This window comes from Agrilus planipennis, unplaced genomic scaffold (genome assembly GCF_000699045.2).
Source record: "Agrilus planipennis isolate EAB-ADULT unplaced genomic scaffold, Apla_2.0 scaffold48, whole genome shotgun sequence".
Lineage (NCBI taxonomy): Eukaryota > Metazoa > Arthropoda > Insecta > Coleoptera > Buprestidae > Agrilus > Agrilus planipennis.
In genome coordinates this window covers 325296-343197 of record NW_020438937.1, presented here as the reverse complement: position 1 = coordinate 343197, position 17902 = coordinate 325296, and the positions used below count along the sequence as shown (strand labels likewise).

Below are 17902 nucleotides of genomic sequence, written 5' to 3'. Positions count from 1 at the left end.
TTAATGATAAATACGTATGTCTGTTTTTGATAGCTCTTTTAGATAATCAACCAACAATGTAAATCAAAACACTTACCGCTTACAGCCGGCGTAATTTCGGAGGTCAGCTGGCAAACAACGGAAGCGGTCGTTGATAAAGCTGGGGAGGATTCAATCAACTCTTGATCAGAAACAGCTTGAGACGACGTTTTGTCTTTCTTTGAGCTCTTCTTCTCCACGTCTTGGTGATGCTGTTTGTTACCAGTGACGGGTACATTTTGCTGCTGTTGCTGCTGATAATGAGTGGATGTTGCGACGCCACCAGCGTCGCCTGAACACGTGGGAATATCATTCCTCTGTTGTTGCTGTGGTGATAACGAAGATCTGGATGGTGTTTCATCCTTGCCATTATTACTGCCACTATTGCTAACAACGCTCGCTGTCGCTGGTGGTTTTTCGCAAATAAACGCGTCCTTGGGCGGCGCGGGTTGCTCCTTAGTTTGCTGTTCCCGCTGCACCTGTAGCTGCTTACGACCCTTCGCGGGACTCTCCCTGTCTTTGGGCGGCTGTTTTGATATCGTCACTTCTTCGGAATCCGTTAAAGCAGATACCACAGGAGTCACTTCTTTGGCAGTTTGCGATACGAACTCTTTTGCTTGCGCCTAGAACAAAAAAATTAATCAATAAACATTGTAAATTTATGTGTCAATAAGTAACTAAAAGCGTTGAAGAGATCACATGCCAACCCCAACAGAACTTAGTAAATTCGACTTCCAAAAAGATCAATTTTTATAATCAACGGTTAGATCATTACGCAGCCTGAGAATATTCTTCAATTTTGCATTATTTTATTTTATTAATAGACATTACGAACTCACCTTCAACGAACTCGTCAACACAATTTGATCCATTCTGCCATTGTTTTGCACAGCCTGAGGATGATTGCTAACGTTTGTTTGTAACATTGTCGAACTGGAAGGAGAATGCGCATGCTGCTGAGCTTGATGATGATGGTGGTGGTGAGTTGGGAAAGAACCCACATATTCTGTTGGCGTCGTAGCCGTCGTAGACTGTTGGTGGTGTGGCCCTTGGTTATGCTGTTGTTGATGGTGTTGATGCTGCTGCTGTTGGGGAGGTGGTTGGGGATGGTGGGAATGGGAGTAGAGATGATCCGACGTTTCGAGATGAGAATGATGATGAACGGCCGTCGTCGTTTCGTCGTTGCCTATTGCTTGTGCCACTTGTTTCGCAAACGTCGCCTGCACTTCCTTGCTAGGGTTTGGTACCGATGGTTGCGGCGTTTGACGCGCCGACGACTCTCCCGACGCCGGGTGAGATTCGTCCTGTTCCTGCTGCTCGAACATTTCTTTTAATTTGTCTTTACCTGAAATAAAAAACAATTTACACATTTCTTACATTAAATCGATTATACTACTCTTTTGTAATATAAACTGCATATATAATCTCAACTTACCCGTGTCTGGATCGATGATTGGAATAGCCTTGGCCCTTCGTCGATTTTTTTGTTGCATTCCGGTTTGTTGTGAATTTTGGGTAAGAACCATTGTCGAAGGATTTGCTTGTGTATGATTTTGAGGGGCTGTGGCAACTGGAGGTGGAGGACCCTGTCTTTGAACCGCGATCTGCGCCGGATACGTAAAAGCGTCTACAACAAAACAGGACTTCGTCAATAACTACTTAAAATAAAATCACAAGATAAATATCAAAAGATTACTGCAGCGATCATGTGTGCTACTCTTTATGGTTTTAGTGAATTCTTACAAACCAATCTATCACAAACTGAAAGCTTGAAAATTTTACTCTTATTATTAATTTCAACTTACATATCTGCTGTGGTGTTTGCGTTTGCGGATAGGGCGCATATGAAGAAATCGCCTGTGCGGGAATGGACGGATACGGTTGTACGTATCCAGTGGTAGGACGTTGATTAAATTGGAACGAAACATTAGTATTCGGGTAAACGTGTTGCATACTTGCAATTGGAAGATACTGCATCTGCGTTTGAGGATATATGGGCTGGTTACCCTGAAAAAATACACATAATATATGTATGTACATGCATACGTTCTACTTCGTTGCAGGTACTTACATGACAATTTCTTTACTAACTTGGTAAATATACCGTATTTCACAGAAATTATTTATTAACGAAAAATTAAACTTCGGACTGATTTATTTATTTAATGGTGTAGTGGACACCCACACTATGCACAATATTTTCAATATTAATTACAAAATAGTAAACATCTTTGTTCCAACGAAAAACGGACATCAACCGATTACGTTAATGTTGACGTTCGCTCGCCTATTCAATTCCCATATTCTACGATATAATCAACATTGCCCACGACTTCATCCAAATACCTACGCACTCAACTCATACACCTTCATGCAAATAATAACAATTCTTAAACAATGCTTTCGTAATCAACTTTACAATAACCTTTTCGTTCGTCAAACCTCCATTAAAAATGAAGCGCATCAAAATTTCTACGTTTACCTTTACATCTCACAAAAATAACTAGAACAATGATAACCATACCTGCCGATGGTTAGGTCTTATAGTTTGACTTTGGGGTGGTGGCGGCCTATTGTAATAATTTTGACCTGTTGCCCGAACTTGCGCTGTTTGTGGCATGTAGGCTGTCTAAAATGAAAAAAAGAAATGAAGTTAAAAAATCAATCGATAACAAATCCTAAATATTGTAAGTTTTCAATTTGCAACCCCTACCTGAAACGGCTAATTTTAAATCATCTGATAACAAGAAAGCAAGATGATATGAATAGGTCAAAATAATTTAAATGATGAAGGTTTAATAGCGAAAATTTTAAATGTATTAATAAAAATTATTCTGAAAAAACAAGATGCATTTTTTTTGTAGAGAAAAGAAGTGTACTAAGGTTACTATCAAACTCCACTCATCGGGTATTCCCTTGTGGTGTTAGCGAATCCTTACATTTTAATTTTGCACAAGCTTAGATTCAGTCTGTCACAATTACTACAAACTGACTAAATTTAACTGTGCGGGCGATTGACCAATATTCCTAATTGTTTTTTTGAGTGACTTACTAAGTTAACGGAGGCTTGGGGCATCTGCTGAACTTTTAGGTCAGTGTTAGGAGGCGTGGAGGCATTGTTGGGAGGACCCGTTGGAGCCATACTCCTCAAATTTGGACCTTGGTTGTTGCCCTGGTTGGGGGGCTGTTGTGCAACAAAGGTCGGCGGTGTTGTTACATGATATGCATCCGTCGTCCCTGAAAAACAAAATGAAAAATACAACCCCTAAAAGACACCAGTTGCTCATAACAAACAGCTACTAAATGATGACATTTTACTGCACAAGTTAAAATACCGCATAAAAGTTACAGCGAAATAAACTAATTGAGAATTATATGTAACTGCATTAAAAATGGCTAGTTACAACTATTTTCTTTTTTATATAGTTATAACAGTATAAATAAAATTGAGTTGGGATGAAAAAACTGTAGCAGAAGTTTATTCAATAATAATTACTGTAATTTATGGCTGCATAATACTGATTGCTTTTCATCTTCTACCTGCAACCGAGTCATCTTCAATAATTAAAAAGCATTCTATAAAACGTTTTTTCTACTTGAATAGTTGCAATACTATAAAAAATATGTATGGTTTGGACTTTTCCAAGGTACCGCCTTACCGACACGTACTTCTGCAAGTATACTAACGTAAAATGTATGAATAATTCTGATTAACCGATAAGAAAACAACTTCAAATTTATCTTTTACATCAACAACGATATAAGCAAAAATACTGTCCTCTGATAGCTGCCTTAGTTATAAGAATCTTATAGAAGTCTATTCGTTTATAATAAACAAGTGATTAAAAAAAATAATAAAATTAATTGTCCAGGATTAGCCATATTTCCGTAAAAGTATTCCAAATGATACGAAATGAGTAATAAAAATATCAACACAGCAAGTGTTACGTTTGATTATAGCCACGGAATTCTGTATTCCAGAGGTCAAAATGATTATTTTAACTAACATACTTACTTTGTGGTGTTGGAGGCCTCGACGTTACAAAACTAATATATACAAATCAAGGAAAACACAAAAAAAATAATAAGGAAAACTCTAATTTAATATAACTATATGTAAGGAATATCAATACACATTATTATTTTTCATGTGCACACACAAATATTGAAGCAACAACTCAGTCACAAAATTACACTCGCCAGCACTTACAAATGCGGCTCCACAATGTTATCTTGTTCTTATCAAACTAGCTTTAATTGTGTTTAAAGTTACACAGCCGGGGAATAAAGTTAATCGAACGTTAAAAAATACACGAGCTAACGTTATCAATTTTTATTAGTATTTTCTTCTTACATGTCTGATCACATTGTAAAATCCTTTATTTTTGGAATATATCATGTTATTTTACTAGCTTACGATGTGAAATAAAAAGGAAGAGAATGTCCTGACGATTTTCATAAAATATGGAAACTGACTGATTATGAGGCCAAAAGATGCTTGCGTTTAATTAAAACGTTTAGTTTTTTAAATAAAATTGTCTGAATTTTATCGATTGATGGTAGGGATTCACGTAATGAAAACAATTACGATGTAATGCATCGTATATTATTCCTAATATATCTACATTTAACTGTAAATATTAAAATGTTTGAATTTTTTTATTCAAACGATAAGATCATGTTAGCTTGTTAGGCCTTCTTTAAGAGTAATACGGTTATTAATTATTTTATGAAGAAAAGCAAGCATAAGAAATGTGATGAAGACATGTAATACATTTTTATCACTAATCATACCAGCTGTAACTATAAAGAAACAAATATATAAATCTGTACAATACCATAAATATTGCACAAATCAAAATTAATTACATAGGCATCATTACATTTAAAGCAGTTATGCAGAAGATAACAATGATAATGTTCATGTAAGATCCCAGGGACTTTCGATAACGTAGTACCATTACATGTATATAAACCTATGTATAAACGAACACTATCATAAAAAGTAGATAACGAATTCAGAACGCTCTCGGACACAAGAAAAAAATAAATAACTAGTATACATTGCAATTACTAATTTGTCCTAAATTTTCCTAAGATATATTAAAAAAATAACAAAACCGATAATCCTAAAATAAAAATGTGTTTAGTGTAATAATTTTACCTGCAAGCATATCGTAATAATAATAGTCCAACTTTTCTTTCATTTCGAAAGTCAACTCTGTATTCAAAAAATCCATATTAAGTCACAAAATTTAATAAGCTGAACAGAAACAAATTACACTGGAAAGGCACACGATGAAACTGAATAAATTTTTCAAAACTAAATAACTGACAACCCTCACCCCTTACGAATTTTAATTTATTGTATATGCATGTTTTCAAATGTCTTATGGCTAAGTTATTAAGAAAAACATGTTTATGAACCCAGGGAGTCTACAAATTACTTGCAGTCTCCTAATTATACTTTTATAGAATTCTACAGAGACGTTATTTGTTAAACTTCTATTTTCGATATGAGGGCATTATCATACAAATCTTACCATTAGTAGAAATCAAATATAAATAAAAGCAATTTACAGAGACATTGATCTAATAACTGAAAAAGCATAAGAAAATCTTAATTTAGTTATGAATATACAACAGAAATTATTGGAAAAAAACAACTAAGTATTAAATGATCCGTACCTTATTAAGTAAGCTGGTAAGCAAAAATGTTTTTTAATGAAACCCAAGAAAAAGGGCGATGTTTATCACAAATTAAAAGATCTAGTTTAAAGTTTGAAATTAAAAATCCCTAAATGTCCCTCACCACTACTTATCATAAATGCCTCTTTAACCCTAAAAATTCTGTCCAATTTTTTTATTTCTTAAGCATAAATTCTGAAATTGGGTACATATGTACTAATGTCCAAAGCAAGGTAATAAACTAAACTGACCAAAACAAATAGCAGCTATTAATTTTTCGTGTTTATAATTACACCAAAAAGGTACATTAAACTGTTATTGAAAATTTTAATGTGAAGGTAATATATTACAATAAACAAAATAGATTCTATTTTCCTATTCTCCTAAAAATAAACATTTGATAACAACAAAATTATCTGTGTCATCTAGACAGGAAAAATATCCTCATAAAACTTTCGAGTAAATTTCGAATGTTATCAATAGCGAACAAAGGCATTTCTAATTATTGTCTGTTTAAGCAAAGTTTCTAAAATTGAAAAACTTTGTAGTCACCAACATATTATAAATATATAAGTTACTAACACTTTTACAAATTAATCATAAAACAAGAACTAAGAAACGTTTGGAACCTTTAGTTAAATCTTTTTTTAATAGAACTGTTAACAATACTGAGCAACGAAAGGCATACGTTATTGACCCAAAAGACACTGTTAAAGCGACCCAATTAAACTAAACAACTGCTTAAAAATATGAATATAAAAAGTTAATTCAATCCAAAACTGACCAATCGTTGCAATAAAAAATGTGTTTGTATGCGGAGTAAAGTATTATAAAAAAGACTAATGTATCACATGTGTATCATAGTGTCATAGTATTTTAGTGCTGTTTCTTACCACATGGTAGAACAGTGTGGAATACTATATTCAATATTTCTCCCCAAAATACGAAACAAGTAAAAAAATACAACTTGTCTTCTTAAATGGGGAGAATTTTTCAATTTTCCTATCAATTCCAGTTCTTTTTAAAAACGAAAATCATAACACACAAAATATTGTTAGATTATTGTTACATTGAAGTTGAAGATCTCAGTGACATTTTTTTAATATGCCTACAGGTATGGTATATATCATATTATATTTTACAATATGTAAAAAAAGAGGGCATGCAATAGAGTGAATGTAAATGTAATTACAAAAAGTTTTTTCTCGTTTTAAGACACGAAATATAATTTTATAATCATTTATATGTTTCAGAAACAAGTTTTAAGTAATACATCAATAATTTATATGCAGTTTGATTGTTCATTGTTGATTAACAAAATATGTACTTTACTAAAAATTGAAAATCAGCGTTATTGATCTCTTTTGATAAAAGTGGGTTAAATTACCTTACAATAATTATTATTATTAGGGATGCTTTTAAGGGCGTTAAGGTGGCCGTGATGCTAGCCGGTGCAAGCAGTGGGGGTGGGAGTCGTGCGCTCCTTGCCATACGCGTGTATATGTATGTCATGTAGCGTTAACGACGCCAAACTGACGTCATCGATCGAATCTGCCGAAATAGCGTTGCGTCGAACTCGAACGAGACAGTGTACCTCGTATAAAACGTCTGCTGTCAGATGGGAAAGTAAATTCCACGACATCGGCATTTAATGAACGGAATATTTTTTAAAACGATTTAAGAAGATTCTGTTTTCGGCTGTTATTTTATGATTGGCACGTGTAGGTATATTTAAAACATAGCTACGTTATACATAAATATCTATACACATAATAACGATAAGAAAACACGGTCTGTTTAATCAAGACATTCTAGCTAAAATAATTTTGTCTCAAGAAAACTAACAATTTAAAAAGAAGTCTTCCGTACGCGAATGCAAAAGCATTTGAACATTAATTCTACACAAGTGAGAATCCCTTATTATTAGTAGAAATATCGCACAAGAGGTAGAATTTGCCTATGGCTAGGCACATATTTAGCTAAAACGATAGGCAGATGAACAGTAAGACGCTTCGAAAAATCACCATCGACCACCTGCTAATCAAAGAAAGCAATAACCATAGGCGTCACTCACAATGCCGCTTGGTGTTCATAATGTAAAATAATTAAAAAAAAGGAAGATTATGTAGCACAGCGTAGATAGGAACAGAAATACGATATGAAAGACCATATGGCAACGCCGACAACAATTTTAGTATATTAACCTAGCCTAGATCGTACAACCAAAAATTGTGACTTACCGATAGTATAATTCCATTAAAATTCAATTATAAAAAAATAAGCTTTTGATGTTATGTAGGTAAATTAAGCTAAATATACCTTACATATTTAACTAGAGAACTTGCAAAACATTATACAGCTAACAATTGAGATCTCAGGAAACAAAAAAGCATATACGTACCTAAGGTTGCGAATAAATCATTACTTTTCGTAATGCATTACCGTAGGGTCATAAGGCAGAGGCTGTGACTTTAGGTCTAATTAGGTTATGGTATGGAGAAACCCTGATCGACATATATGCAATGCTATGCACCTTCAGTTAACGTTAGGTCATTAGATATAAAGCTTATAGGCGAAGTATTACTCACCTAGGGCTTAGGCAATGACGAAAACAATTCGAAAGTGAATATTTCCTGACTGGCATAATAAACATATAAAGTAATATGCCATAAGGGCCCAGATTAAGTTGTGTTATAGAAGATCGCCATGATCAAAAAGTACAAATCTAGACGGATTCAACNATATTACTCCAAACTATATAAATATTATAAGTTCGATTTTCCAAAAAAATCAAACTGAAAACAAAATCTCAACACTTGGAAAGAAAATAAAAGAAGATACAGAAAATAACTTGTATTCTGATAACAATTATAATTTATTGAGTGAAATGCTGAATTTAAATAAGTCTACTAAAATAGAATATTTTGATATACCACTTTTTTGGAGGAATTCAAAAGAATTCATAAGAACAGATTCCATCAATGAAAACGAATCAACTTTTACTGAATGCTCTTTTGAAGATTTGTTTTATCCACATGTAATAGTGATACTTTCTTTTGCAAACAGTGTATTTGGAATCGTTTCTGCAAAGTACGAGCATAAATTATGTTCAAATAAAAGTATTTCAAAAAAAGACATAAAACAGAATAAAGTAAAAGTGACTACACAATGTGATCCAAAAGATAATAATTCAACAGAAAATGTTAATTCTGTCTCAATAGAATGTGATTCAGATGAAACAACACCTAAAAAGATTGAAAATAATTTTCAATTAACGTTAGGCACACGCACGATCTTTGCAAAAGAATGAAAAATTGCACACAAAAACCCCCAATAGATTTAAAAATAGTTATTAGTAAATAAGCATTATCAGCAAATACCGTTATTTTTTAATAAAACAGGCAGTTATGTATAACTAATAGGTACAACAATTGACTAACAACGAAGAAAAGAGTGAATCAAGAGCAAGGAATGATAAGCCAAGTTTGTTATCATTTTTGTTAGATAAAAACAACGGACAGAAGGTTACTTATAGAAGGAGATGGTTTATACCTACTACAGTAACGGAACTGATTAGGTATATGCAGACAATTTCGATACATACAAGACGTTATTAAATGTATATACTTGTATTTACGAGACAATCTTCGCCGCAATTATGAATTTTCGCTGATATACTCATTTGAATAAAATTCAATCATAAAACTTTCACATACACACACACAAATACTGCAATGAGTATCGGTAGTTAAATTCCTGTGACCTTCGACATTTACGTATACTAGTCGAAATTCCTGGACATAGGTAATTTATGGTGAAATCGAAAAATGGCATAAATGCAATCACCATCTAAAGGTTTAATACCTACGTATACCTTACCTATAATGTTGATTAGATTTTTAAATTTATATTTATAGATACATACTCATGTACAAAGAAAATAATTATTTTTCCCCCCAGATACGTATTTTTTATCAATTAAATTTCAATAGCCTTGTACCGATAAAAATTTAAAGTATTGAAAAAATATCGGACCAACATTTGTTCATAGAAATCCCTATTAGAATTAACATTTGCATTTTTTAACAGTCAATCGTATTGGTCGGAAATATATAAAAATTAAACACACAACAGACCTTGCAAATCTTCCTGTCCAGCGTTATTACGCAAGTTTTTAACCACGGAACCATTATTTCGAAAATTTTAACCTTCATGAGTATAAACACTGTGCAAAATAAAAATACTTGCTCCTACCAATAAAGTTGCCACAACATAGCGTAAGTATGTACCTAGTAAACATATTTTGTACCTATAAGTATGGGTACGATTAGAATATTTGCTACCAAATATTACTACTAAAGTTTCTTATGAAATCGATGAAAGTACCAATTTGATAGTTTTACAAATCAAAATTTACAATTGTGAATTGATTTTCATTGGGTACCATCACCCATTATCACCTACACTACAAATGTGCTTAATATTATAATAACAATAATAATCACTCATAAATTATAAAAACAGACAAACATTCTCCTTTACAATTGCATTTCAAGGCTGTCCATACCTAGTGGTAATGTTAAGGACGAAGCGATTAAAATAAAAAATTACATAGATAAGTACATTATGTTCAAACCGTTCCTCCGACTTTTAAGAAAGAACAAATATAAAGATTCCAAAATCAGAAACCCTGTTTGATTAACGATTAGAATATTATTGATTTAATATTCAAGTAGGTACATGATGTATATTAATTTTTTAGATGAACTCAGGTTTTCAATAAAACCTGTAGGATTAAAGAGTAATACAATTAGCATGTGTCCAAAAAAGTGATGCGAGGTTAACGGACCAATTATCTTTAAAACAATTTGTTTGTTCGAAGGTCACATTTTTAACGAATAAAAGTTAATATTGTAGACAAATGATATTTTCTTATACGCAAACTAATGTAGTTAATTACTAGCTTACTTTGTGGCGTGGTTATCATTCTGTAATGCTGCGGTGGTCCAGGAGGGAGCAAACATACACCCTCTTGTTTCACGGAACCATTTGTTACGAATCTCGACACCATTTTCCAAGATTAACGATTTAAAATTCGATCGATGAAAAAAATTATAGAAAATTTTGCTTTTGTAAGACATCCATTTAATAAACTACGTTTTGCAATAAGTTTAAGAAGGCGTTTCTTGAATCAGCCGTCGGTCTTATGTTTAATTTTGTAGCGTTACTCTGAATATTTTCAGAAATTCCTTCAAAATTCACAAAAATCTTGAAATCGTACAAAAGTTTTACAAACATTTCCACATTTATGAGTCACCACAATTAACAAGTTTTTGCAAGGGCTGTCAAATTAGTATTCCAATCTTGCAATGTCACTTATAACTTGGACTACTACGTAAACCAGGTAAAATCGAACACTTTCGGATGAACACACGAGTTAACAATTACGATTAAATTTTAGCAGTCTCGAAACGTGCTAGGCACATCTCGATGCACCAAACGGCACAAATCGATAAGGGCGTTAAAGCATATAACAGTGTAAATTTTTAACTAAACTTATTTACTGTGTTACAAGCAGTCTTCCAAAAAACTAAACTATTTTTTTAATTTGATTTTCGCAAATAATTGCAAAATACCGTAATTAAGTTTAATTTTTTCTTAAAATGTCAAAAATTGTAATTTTGGGCGACAACGCCATTGTATCGACTGTGCAGATTTAGTTCCGAAAATTACCACCAGGAAACGGAAACGCATGCGCAATTAGTGATTGTCTCACGTACCTATCACGGGAATTTGAACAATTTTATGAATTTAGTCCAAATATTTCACGCTTGCACTGCATTACTAATTACTATTTATCACTGAATAGAAGAATAGAAAAACATATCTGTTTGTGCTGATTGAAGAAAAAATTAATTTTCTTCAAAAAGGAAAAAAGACAATTTTTTCTTCATCTGTACAAGAATTAATAAAAAAAAACTGGAATAAACGTAACCTTATTGACCTAAGAGAAAGGAAATATTTGTCCGAACTTTAAAGACAAGTAATAAAATTTTTGTAATTGTCCTAAATTAATTTTTATGCTTTTACGAATTCACTTTCACCGAATAGAATCATTGATGGAGCGGCATATTTTCGTCTATGTACCCTTAGGCACATCCACGTCCTTGTACACTCTACATTGCATACTACAATAAATTGTACTTTGTAGTTTGATCACACACATGCATACATTCCTAACATGTCGGTTTTTTTTGTTTTTCGGCAAACGTATTATCCGAGCAGTTGGTATTAAATTCAGCAAAAAATGCGCATGACAATAATCATGTAAATATAAAAAATAAATCGCCCTTGACCACGTAAATTATTTGGAAATCATAACTATTTAAAGATGAATGTTATCGCCATAGCAACTCACGTTCGGAAAAAAAAATTGAGACGTTAAAATGATTATTTAAAAAGCAAAAAAGACGCTTTTCTTACCTTAACAAAGTAGTTTGTCTGAGACATATTGCACCTGAAGAATTTCTTATGTAATTTCAAACTTCATTAATTAATTTATAACTTGTCAAATACACTAACATTAGATAAAATACTGTGTGTTAATTCCCAATATGTTGCATTAAAAAATAATTAATAGGTAATTCGGTAATTTTAGTGTCATTTAAACAAACTTTTAACAATTACCATAAACCAGCACCATATGGACTAACGCCACTGACTTTCTGCATAAGCAGGTGAATGTGAACTGGATGTTGAAAGTTATCCAGCACACTAGTACTGACTAGTACAACACTGCTATTACTATACAAACAAGTCACATACCACTGAAATCTATTTAATTACCGATCGTAACAGCTCCGCCACTAGAACGTCTACACTGTTAATCGCAATAAGTAAATTTAGATAAGGGCGTTTGTGAAAAACAAAAAAAACACGAAAACTAATAACAAGAATAATGACAATTTACAGGAATAAAGTTTCTGAGAAAAAAAATTAAAAAAATTATAAAGGATACGGTCCTTGCGGATAACGCGTCTGTGGTTGGGAAACAACGCCAGACGTCTGCTTCTGATTCCCGCTCATGTCAGCCCTGGGGCACGTAGACCCTTACAGAAGCTGCAGAGGACTCACTATTAAATTCCACATAAGTTCAGAATGTTTCTGATAGGACACTTTCGTTGAAATACTTCATGTCTCGTGTGAGTATTCACTTATTCAAACGTCTTTTTAACAGAGATGATTACGGATTTTGGAATTCTTAACACTACAATACCACTTGAACTTACTTAAGGTTAAGGTATATTTCAAGATGGCGGATATTTAATTCAGAAACATGTTTTTGAAGGAGTCCACAAGTCCCCCGTGGGGAATAAACTATGTAAATACGCGCACTTTTGTTTTCAGATTGTTTCAATATCAAAAATATTAAACGTCACTGTCTTTAACAGAACTTAAATTTATTAGTTTAATAGAGAGTAACACGCGACTTCCACGTTTTTTACTTTAGAGCATCTAGTGACAGTTTTATTTACTAAAAACCTGTCAAAATTTTGGAAGTAAATACGTACTTTTAGAACAAACATTCTTAAATTCTTTTTTCTTTTCATTTCTGTCATATCCATAAAATATAGAGTGAAATGTGATGATTAGTAAAATATTAACGTATCTAGTTACACGTTGTATTCTAAAGTCTTAGCATAACATTATTTAACCTAAGCCAAAATGACTTCCTTCGGAAAACAAGAAACTGAAAAACTTAAACAAAATTTAAGTAATCAGCTAGACAGATTAGTGGAACAATTGGCAGATTTAGATAAATGCCGGTAAAAAGACATTTGATAGAGTAATAATAGTAATTTTGTCTCAATAGAATTTAGTTGATAAATTTATTTAATTCCTTTTCCATTATTCCTTTTAGAGATGATTTAGAACCAGAAGAATATAATGAAACTAAGGAAGAAACTCTTGAACAATTGAGAGAATTGAACGACAGTTTAAAAAAACTTGTTAATGGAGATATATCTTTAATTAGTGAATTGGGAGCTATTCAATTGGTAAAAGCATTTGAGTATTAAATATATTAATTTGAATATTAAATACTATGTTGTTTAAAAATAAACTTACATTTCATAGGCCACACAGGCTGCTATCTCTCAAGCATTTCATACTCCAGAAGTTATAAAACTTTTTGGAAAAAAAGAACCTCAGTTATTAAAACAAAGATTATCAATTATTGAACATGATTTTAAACTGAATAAGCTAAGCATTGATGGATTTGAAAGACAAAAGGTAATTAGAATGCTTTTTTGTCTCTGTGAGTGTGTTTCAATTTTTTCTTTTTTCACTAGGGTGGTAACCATTCCTTTGTGTTATCTCTTTCCCACCTCTTCAGTGATAAATAGCATAGTACACATTGTATACAGCTTATTTTGTTTTCAGGCTGAAATCCTAATTGCATTGAGACAGCTAGGAGAACAGTTGTCTTCTGCAGACTTGCAATTTTTAGAAAAACATAACATCTCAAATACATTTAAAAACGTTGAATTGGAAAGAATAGAAATGGAAGATGATGTGAGTAATTGTTCATTAATTATTAAAAAAAAATGATGAAGAATTATTAACTAAAACAGGAATTACATCAAAAAGAGACTTTAAATTCGCTATTTTTTTATTTCTATACTTTTTGATATGGGCTGTTATAGCTTGCACCCCACAACACCTATTTTTAACTAAACGTCCCTTAAATCCCTAGGTAGGCATAGCTGCACTAATTGATCCATCACTCGCAAACCATCCAACATCTCAAATTCACATTTAATTTAATAAAAAAAGTTATTGCATTTGCTTTTACAATTAGTATTAAGTTTTATTTTTTACATACCAACCATGTTGGTTTACAGCATCTTCATGTAAACTTGGGGTTAACAAACCTGTAAAATCCTCCATTCATCCCTATAGTAAGAAATAGAACAATTCACACAAAATAATTGAAAATGTAATACACACATTACCTTAGAAAACCACCTATAATGGTGCAGAAGAATAAACAAGTAAAATCGCAACTGCAATAACGCATTTTCTTATGTCTTCCTCAATCCAGTCAATTTAATGGACATTTGAACGAATAGAAAACAGGTCTATGCCAAACTGCTGTATAAATTTAACTATTCTTTCATTAGTCTTTTATTTAGTGTCTTTGCATTGTCTTTTATTAATTCGTAAAAAGTATCTAAAATTAAACTCTAAATTAATAGGATAGTTTTATTCCACATAATATGACACAGTGAACACAAAATAATAATCTATGATAATTCGTAAATNAAGTAATACATCAATAATTTATATGCAGTTTGATTGTTCATTGTTGATTAACAAAATATGTACTTTACTAAAAATTGAAAATCAGCGTTATTGATCTCTTTTGATAAAAGTGGGTTAAATTACCTTACAATAATTATTATTATTAGGGATGCTTTTAAGGGCGTTAAGGTGGCCGTGATGCTAGCCGGTGCAAGCAGTGGGGGTGGGAGTCGTGCGCTCCTTGCCATACGCGTGTATATGTATGTCATGTAGCGTTAACGACGCAAACTGACGTCATCGATCGAATCTGCCGAAATAGCGTTGCGTCGAACTCGAACGAGACAGTGTACCTCGTATAAAACGTCTGCTGTCAGATGGGAAAGTAAATTCCACGACATCGGCATTTAATGAACGGAATATTTTTTAAAACGATTTAAGAAGATTCTGTTTTCGGCTGTTATTTTATGATTGGCACGTGTAGGTATATTTAAAACATAGCTACGTTATACATAAATATCTATACACATAATAACGATAAGAAAACACGGTCTGTTTAATCAAGACATTCTAGCTAAAATAATTTTGTCTCAAGAAAACTAACAATTTAAAAAGAAGTCTTCCGTACGCGAATGCAAAAGCATTTGAACATTAATTCTACACAAGTGAGAATCCCTTATTATTAGTAGAAATATCGCACAAGAGGTAGAATTTGCCTATGGCTAGGCACATATTTAGCTAAAACGATAGGCAGAGAACAGTAAGACGCTTCGAAAAATCACCATCGACCACCTGCTAATCAAAGAAAGCAATAACCATAGGCGTCACTCACAATGCCGCTTGGTGTTCATAATGTAAAATAATTAAAAAAAAGGAAGATTATGTAGCACAGCGTAGATAGGAACAGAAATACGATATGAAAGACCATATGGCAACGCCGACAACAATTTTAGTATATTAACCTAGCCTAGATCGTACAACCAAAAATTGTGACTTACCGATAGTATAATTCCATTAAAATTCAATTATAAAAAAATAAGCTTTTGATGTTATGTAGGTAAATTAAGCTAAATATACCTTACATATTTAACTAGAGAACTTGCAAAACATTATACAGCTAACAATTGAGATCTCAGGAAACAAAAAAGCATATAGGTACCTAAGGTTGCGAATAAATCATTACTTTTCGTAATGCATTACCGTAGGGTCATAAGGCAGAGGCTGTGACTTTAGGTCTAATTAGGTTATGGTATGGAGAAACCCTGATCGACATATATGCAATGCTATGCACCTTCAGTTAACGTTAGGTCATTAGATATAAAGCTTATAGGCGAAGTATTACTCACCTAGGGCTTAGGCAATGACGAAAACAATTCGAAAGTGAATATTTCCTGACTGGCATAATAAACATATAAAGTAATATGCCATAAGGGCCCAGATTAAGTTGTGTTATAGAAGATCGCCATGATCAAAAAGTACAAATCTAGACGGATTCAACTAGTTTGAAGGTAATTCATATATCCTTTGTAATTGACTAAATTAAGATTAGACGGTTCAACATGATTAAATAATGCATCATCCAGATAAAAAGCAATTTTTGTTAACGAAAAAAAAAAATGCAGTGTCCGCAACCACCGTTTATGGGACATTTGGGAATAATAATAACCCATGTTTTCTCAGACAAATAAGCAACGACTACCAAAAAAAAAAGCCCGACGCTAAAAAAATTTAAACGTACGCGAAAACCGACGCAGCGGCAGGTCTCTGAACTTAACTCAATCAACACGGTTAGGGTCAGTGAATTGATTCGAAAGCTGCGCAGGAGATAGAAGACATTGCCATGAAAATTTTTATTTTCCACGTGAAACTGGCATGATGCCTCAAAAGAAGAGGCGCTCATGCCGAATAATCGCGACTTTAATGTCTAAGCCTACTCTGCCACGTATCCATAATGTAAATACCTGCTTAATTAAATATAAAAACGAGTTTTGTAGCAAACAAAGTATATACCTATATATTCTTGTTACATTTATTATACACATAATTTGCTGTTGTACATTTTCAATTAACGTTAGGCACACGCACGATCTTTGCAAAAGAATGAAAAATTGCACACAAAAACCCCCAAAAGATTTAAAAATAGTTATTAGTAAATAAGCATTATCAGCAAATACCGTTATTTTTTAATAAAACAGGCAGTTATGTATAACTAATAGGTACAACAATTGACTAACAACGAAGAAAAGAGTGAATCAAGAGCAAGGAATGATAAGCCAAGTTTGTTATCATTTTTGTTAGATAAAAACAACGGACAGAAGGTTACTTATAGAAGGAGATGGTTTATACCTACTACAGTAACGGAACTGATTAGGTATATGCAGACAATTTCGATACATACAAGACGTTATTAAATGTATATACTTGTATTTACGAGACAATCTTCGCCGCAATTATGAATTTTCGCTGATATACTCATTTGAATAAAATTCAATCATAAAACTTTCACATACACACACACAAATACTGCAATGAGTATCGGTAGTTAAATTCCTGTGACCTTCGACATTTACGTATACTAGTCGAAATTCCTGGACATAGGTAATTTATGGTGAAATCGAAAAATGGCATAAATGCAATCACCATCTAAAGGTTTAATACCTACGTATACCTTACCTATAATGTTGATTAGATTTTTAAATTTATATTTATAGATACATACTCATGTACAAAGAAAATAATTATTTTTCCCCCCAGATACGTATTTTTTATCAATTAAATTTCAATAGCCTTGTACCGATAAAAATTTAAAGTATTGAAAAAATATCGGACCAACATTTGTTCATAGAAATCCCTATTAGAATTAACATTTGCATTTTTTAACAGTCAATCGTATTGG

The 17902-nt window shown here is 32.5% G+C and overlaps 2 protein-coding genes across 9 annotated transcripts in view; one reads left to right on the top strand and one right to left on the bottom strand.

Annotated features, from left to right (window-relative positions):
* Positions 1-13162, bottom strand: part of LOC108732501 (eukaryotic translation initiation factor 4 gamma 3) — a 29867-nt gene extending 16705 nt beyond the window's left edge. The window contains exons 1-8 of one of the 8 annotated variants that reach the window (XM_025974330.1): positions 12725-13162; positions 4034-4065; positions 3071-3255; positions 2543-2647; positions 1824-2025; positions 1454-1645; positions 858-1363; positions 77-641 (exon numbers count right to left, since the gene is read on the bottom strand). In XM_025974330.1, the coding sequence (XP_025830115.1) occupies positions 77-641; positions 858-1363; positions 1454-1645; positions 1824-2025; positions 2543-2647; positions 3071-3255; positions 4034-4065; positions 12725-12792 (1855 nt within the window). In that variant the 5' untranslated portion in view covers positions 12793-13162. The other 7 variants (XM_025974328.1, XM_025974326.1, XM_025974327.1 and 4 more) reach the window with 7 other exon arrangements.
* A 114-nt stretch (positions 13163-13276) lies between these two features.
* LOC108732521 (protein LZIC) lies at positions 13277-14777 on the top strand. The gene is made up of 5 exons (XM_018463384.2): positions 13277-13532; positions 13628-13763; positions 13843-13998; positions 14149-14280; positions 14462-14777. The coding sequence occupies exons 1-5, from the start codon at positions 13432-13434 to the stop codon at positions 14525-14527; spliced, it is 591 nt and encodes a 196-aa protein (XP_018318886.1). The 5' UTR covers positions 13277-13431; the 3' UTR covers positions 14528-14777.
* The last annotated feature ends 3125 nt before the right edge of the window (positions 14778-17902 follow it).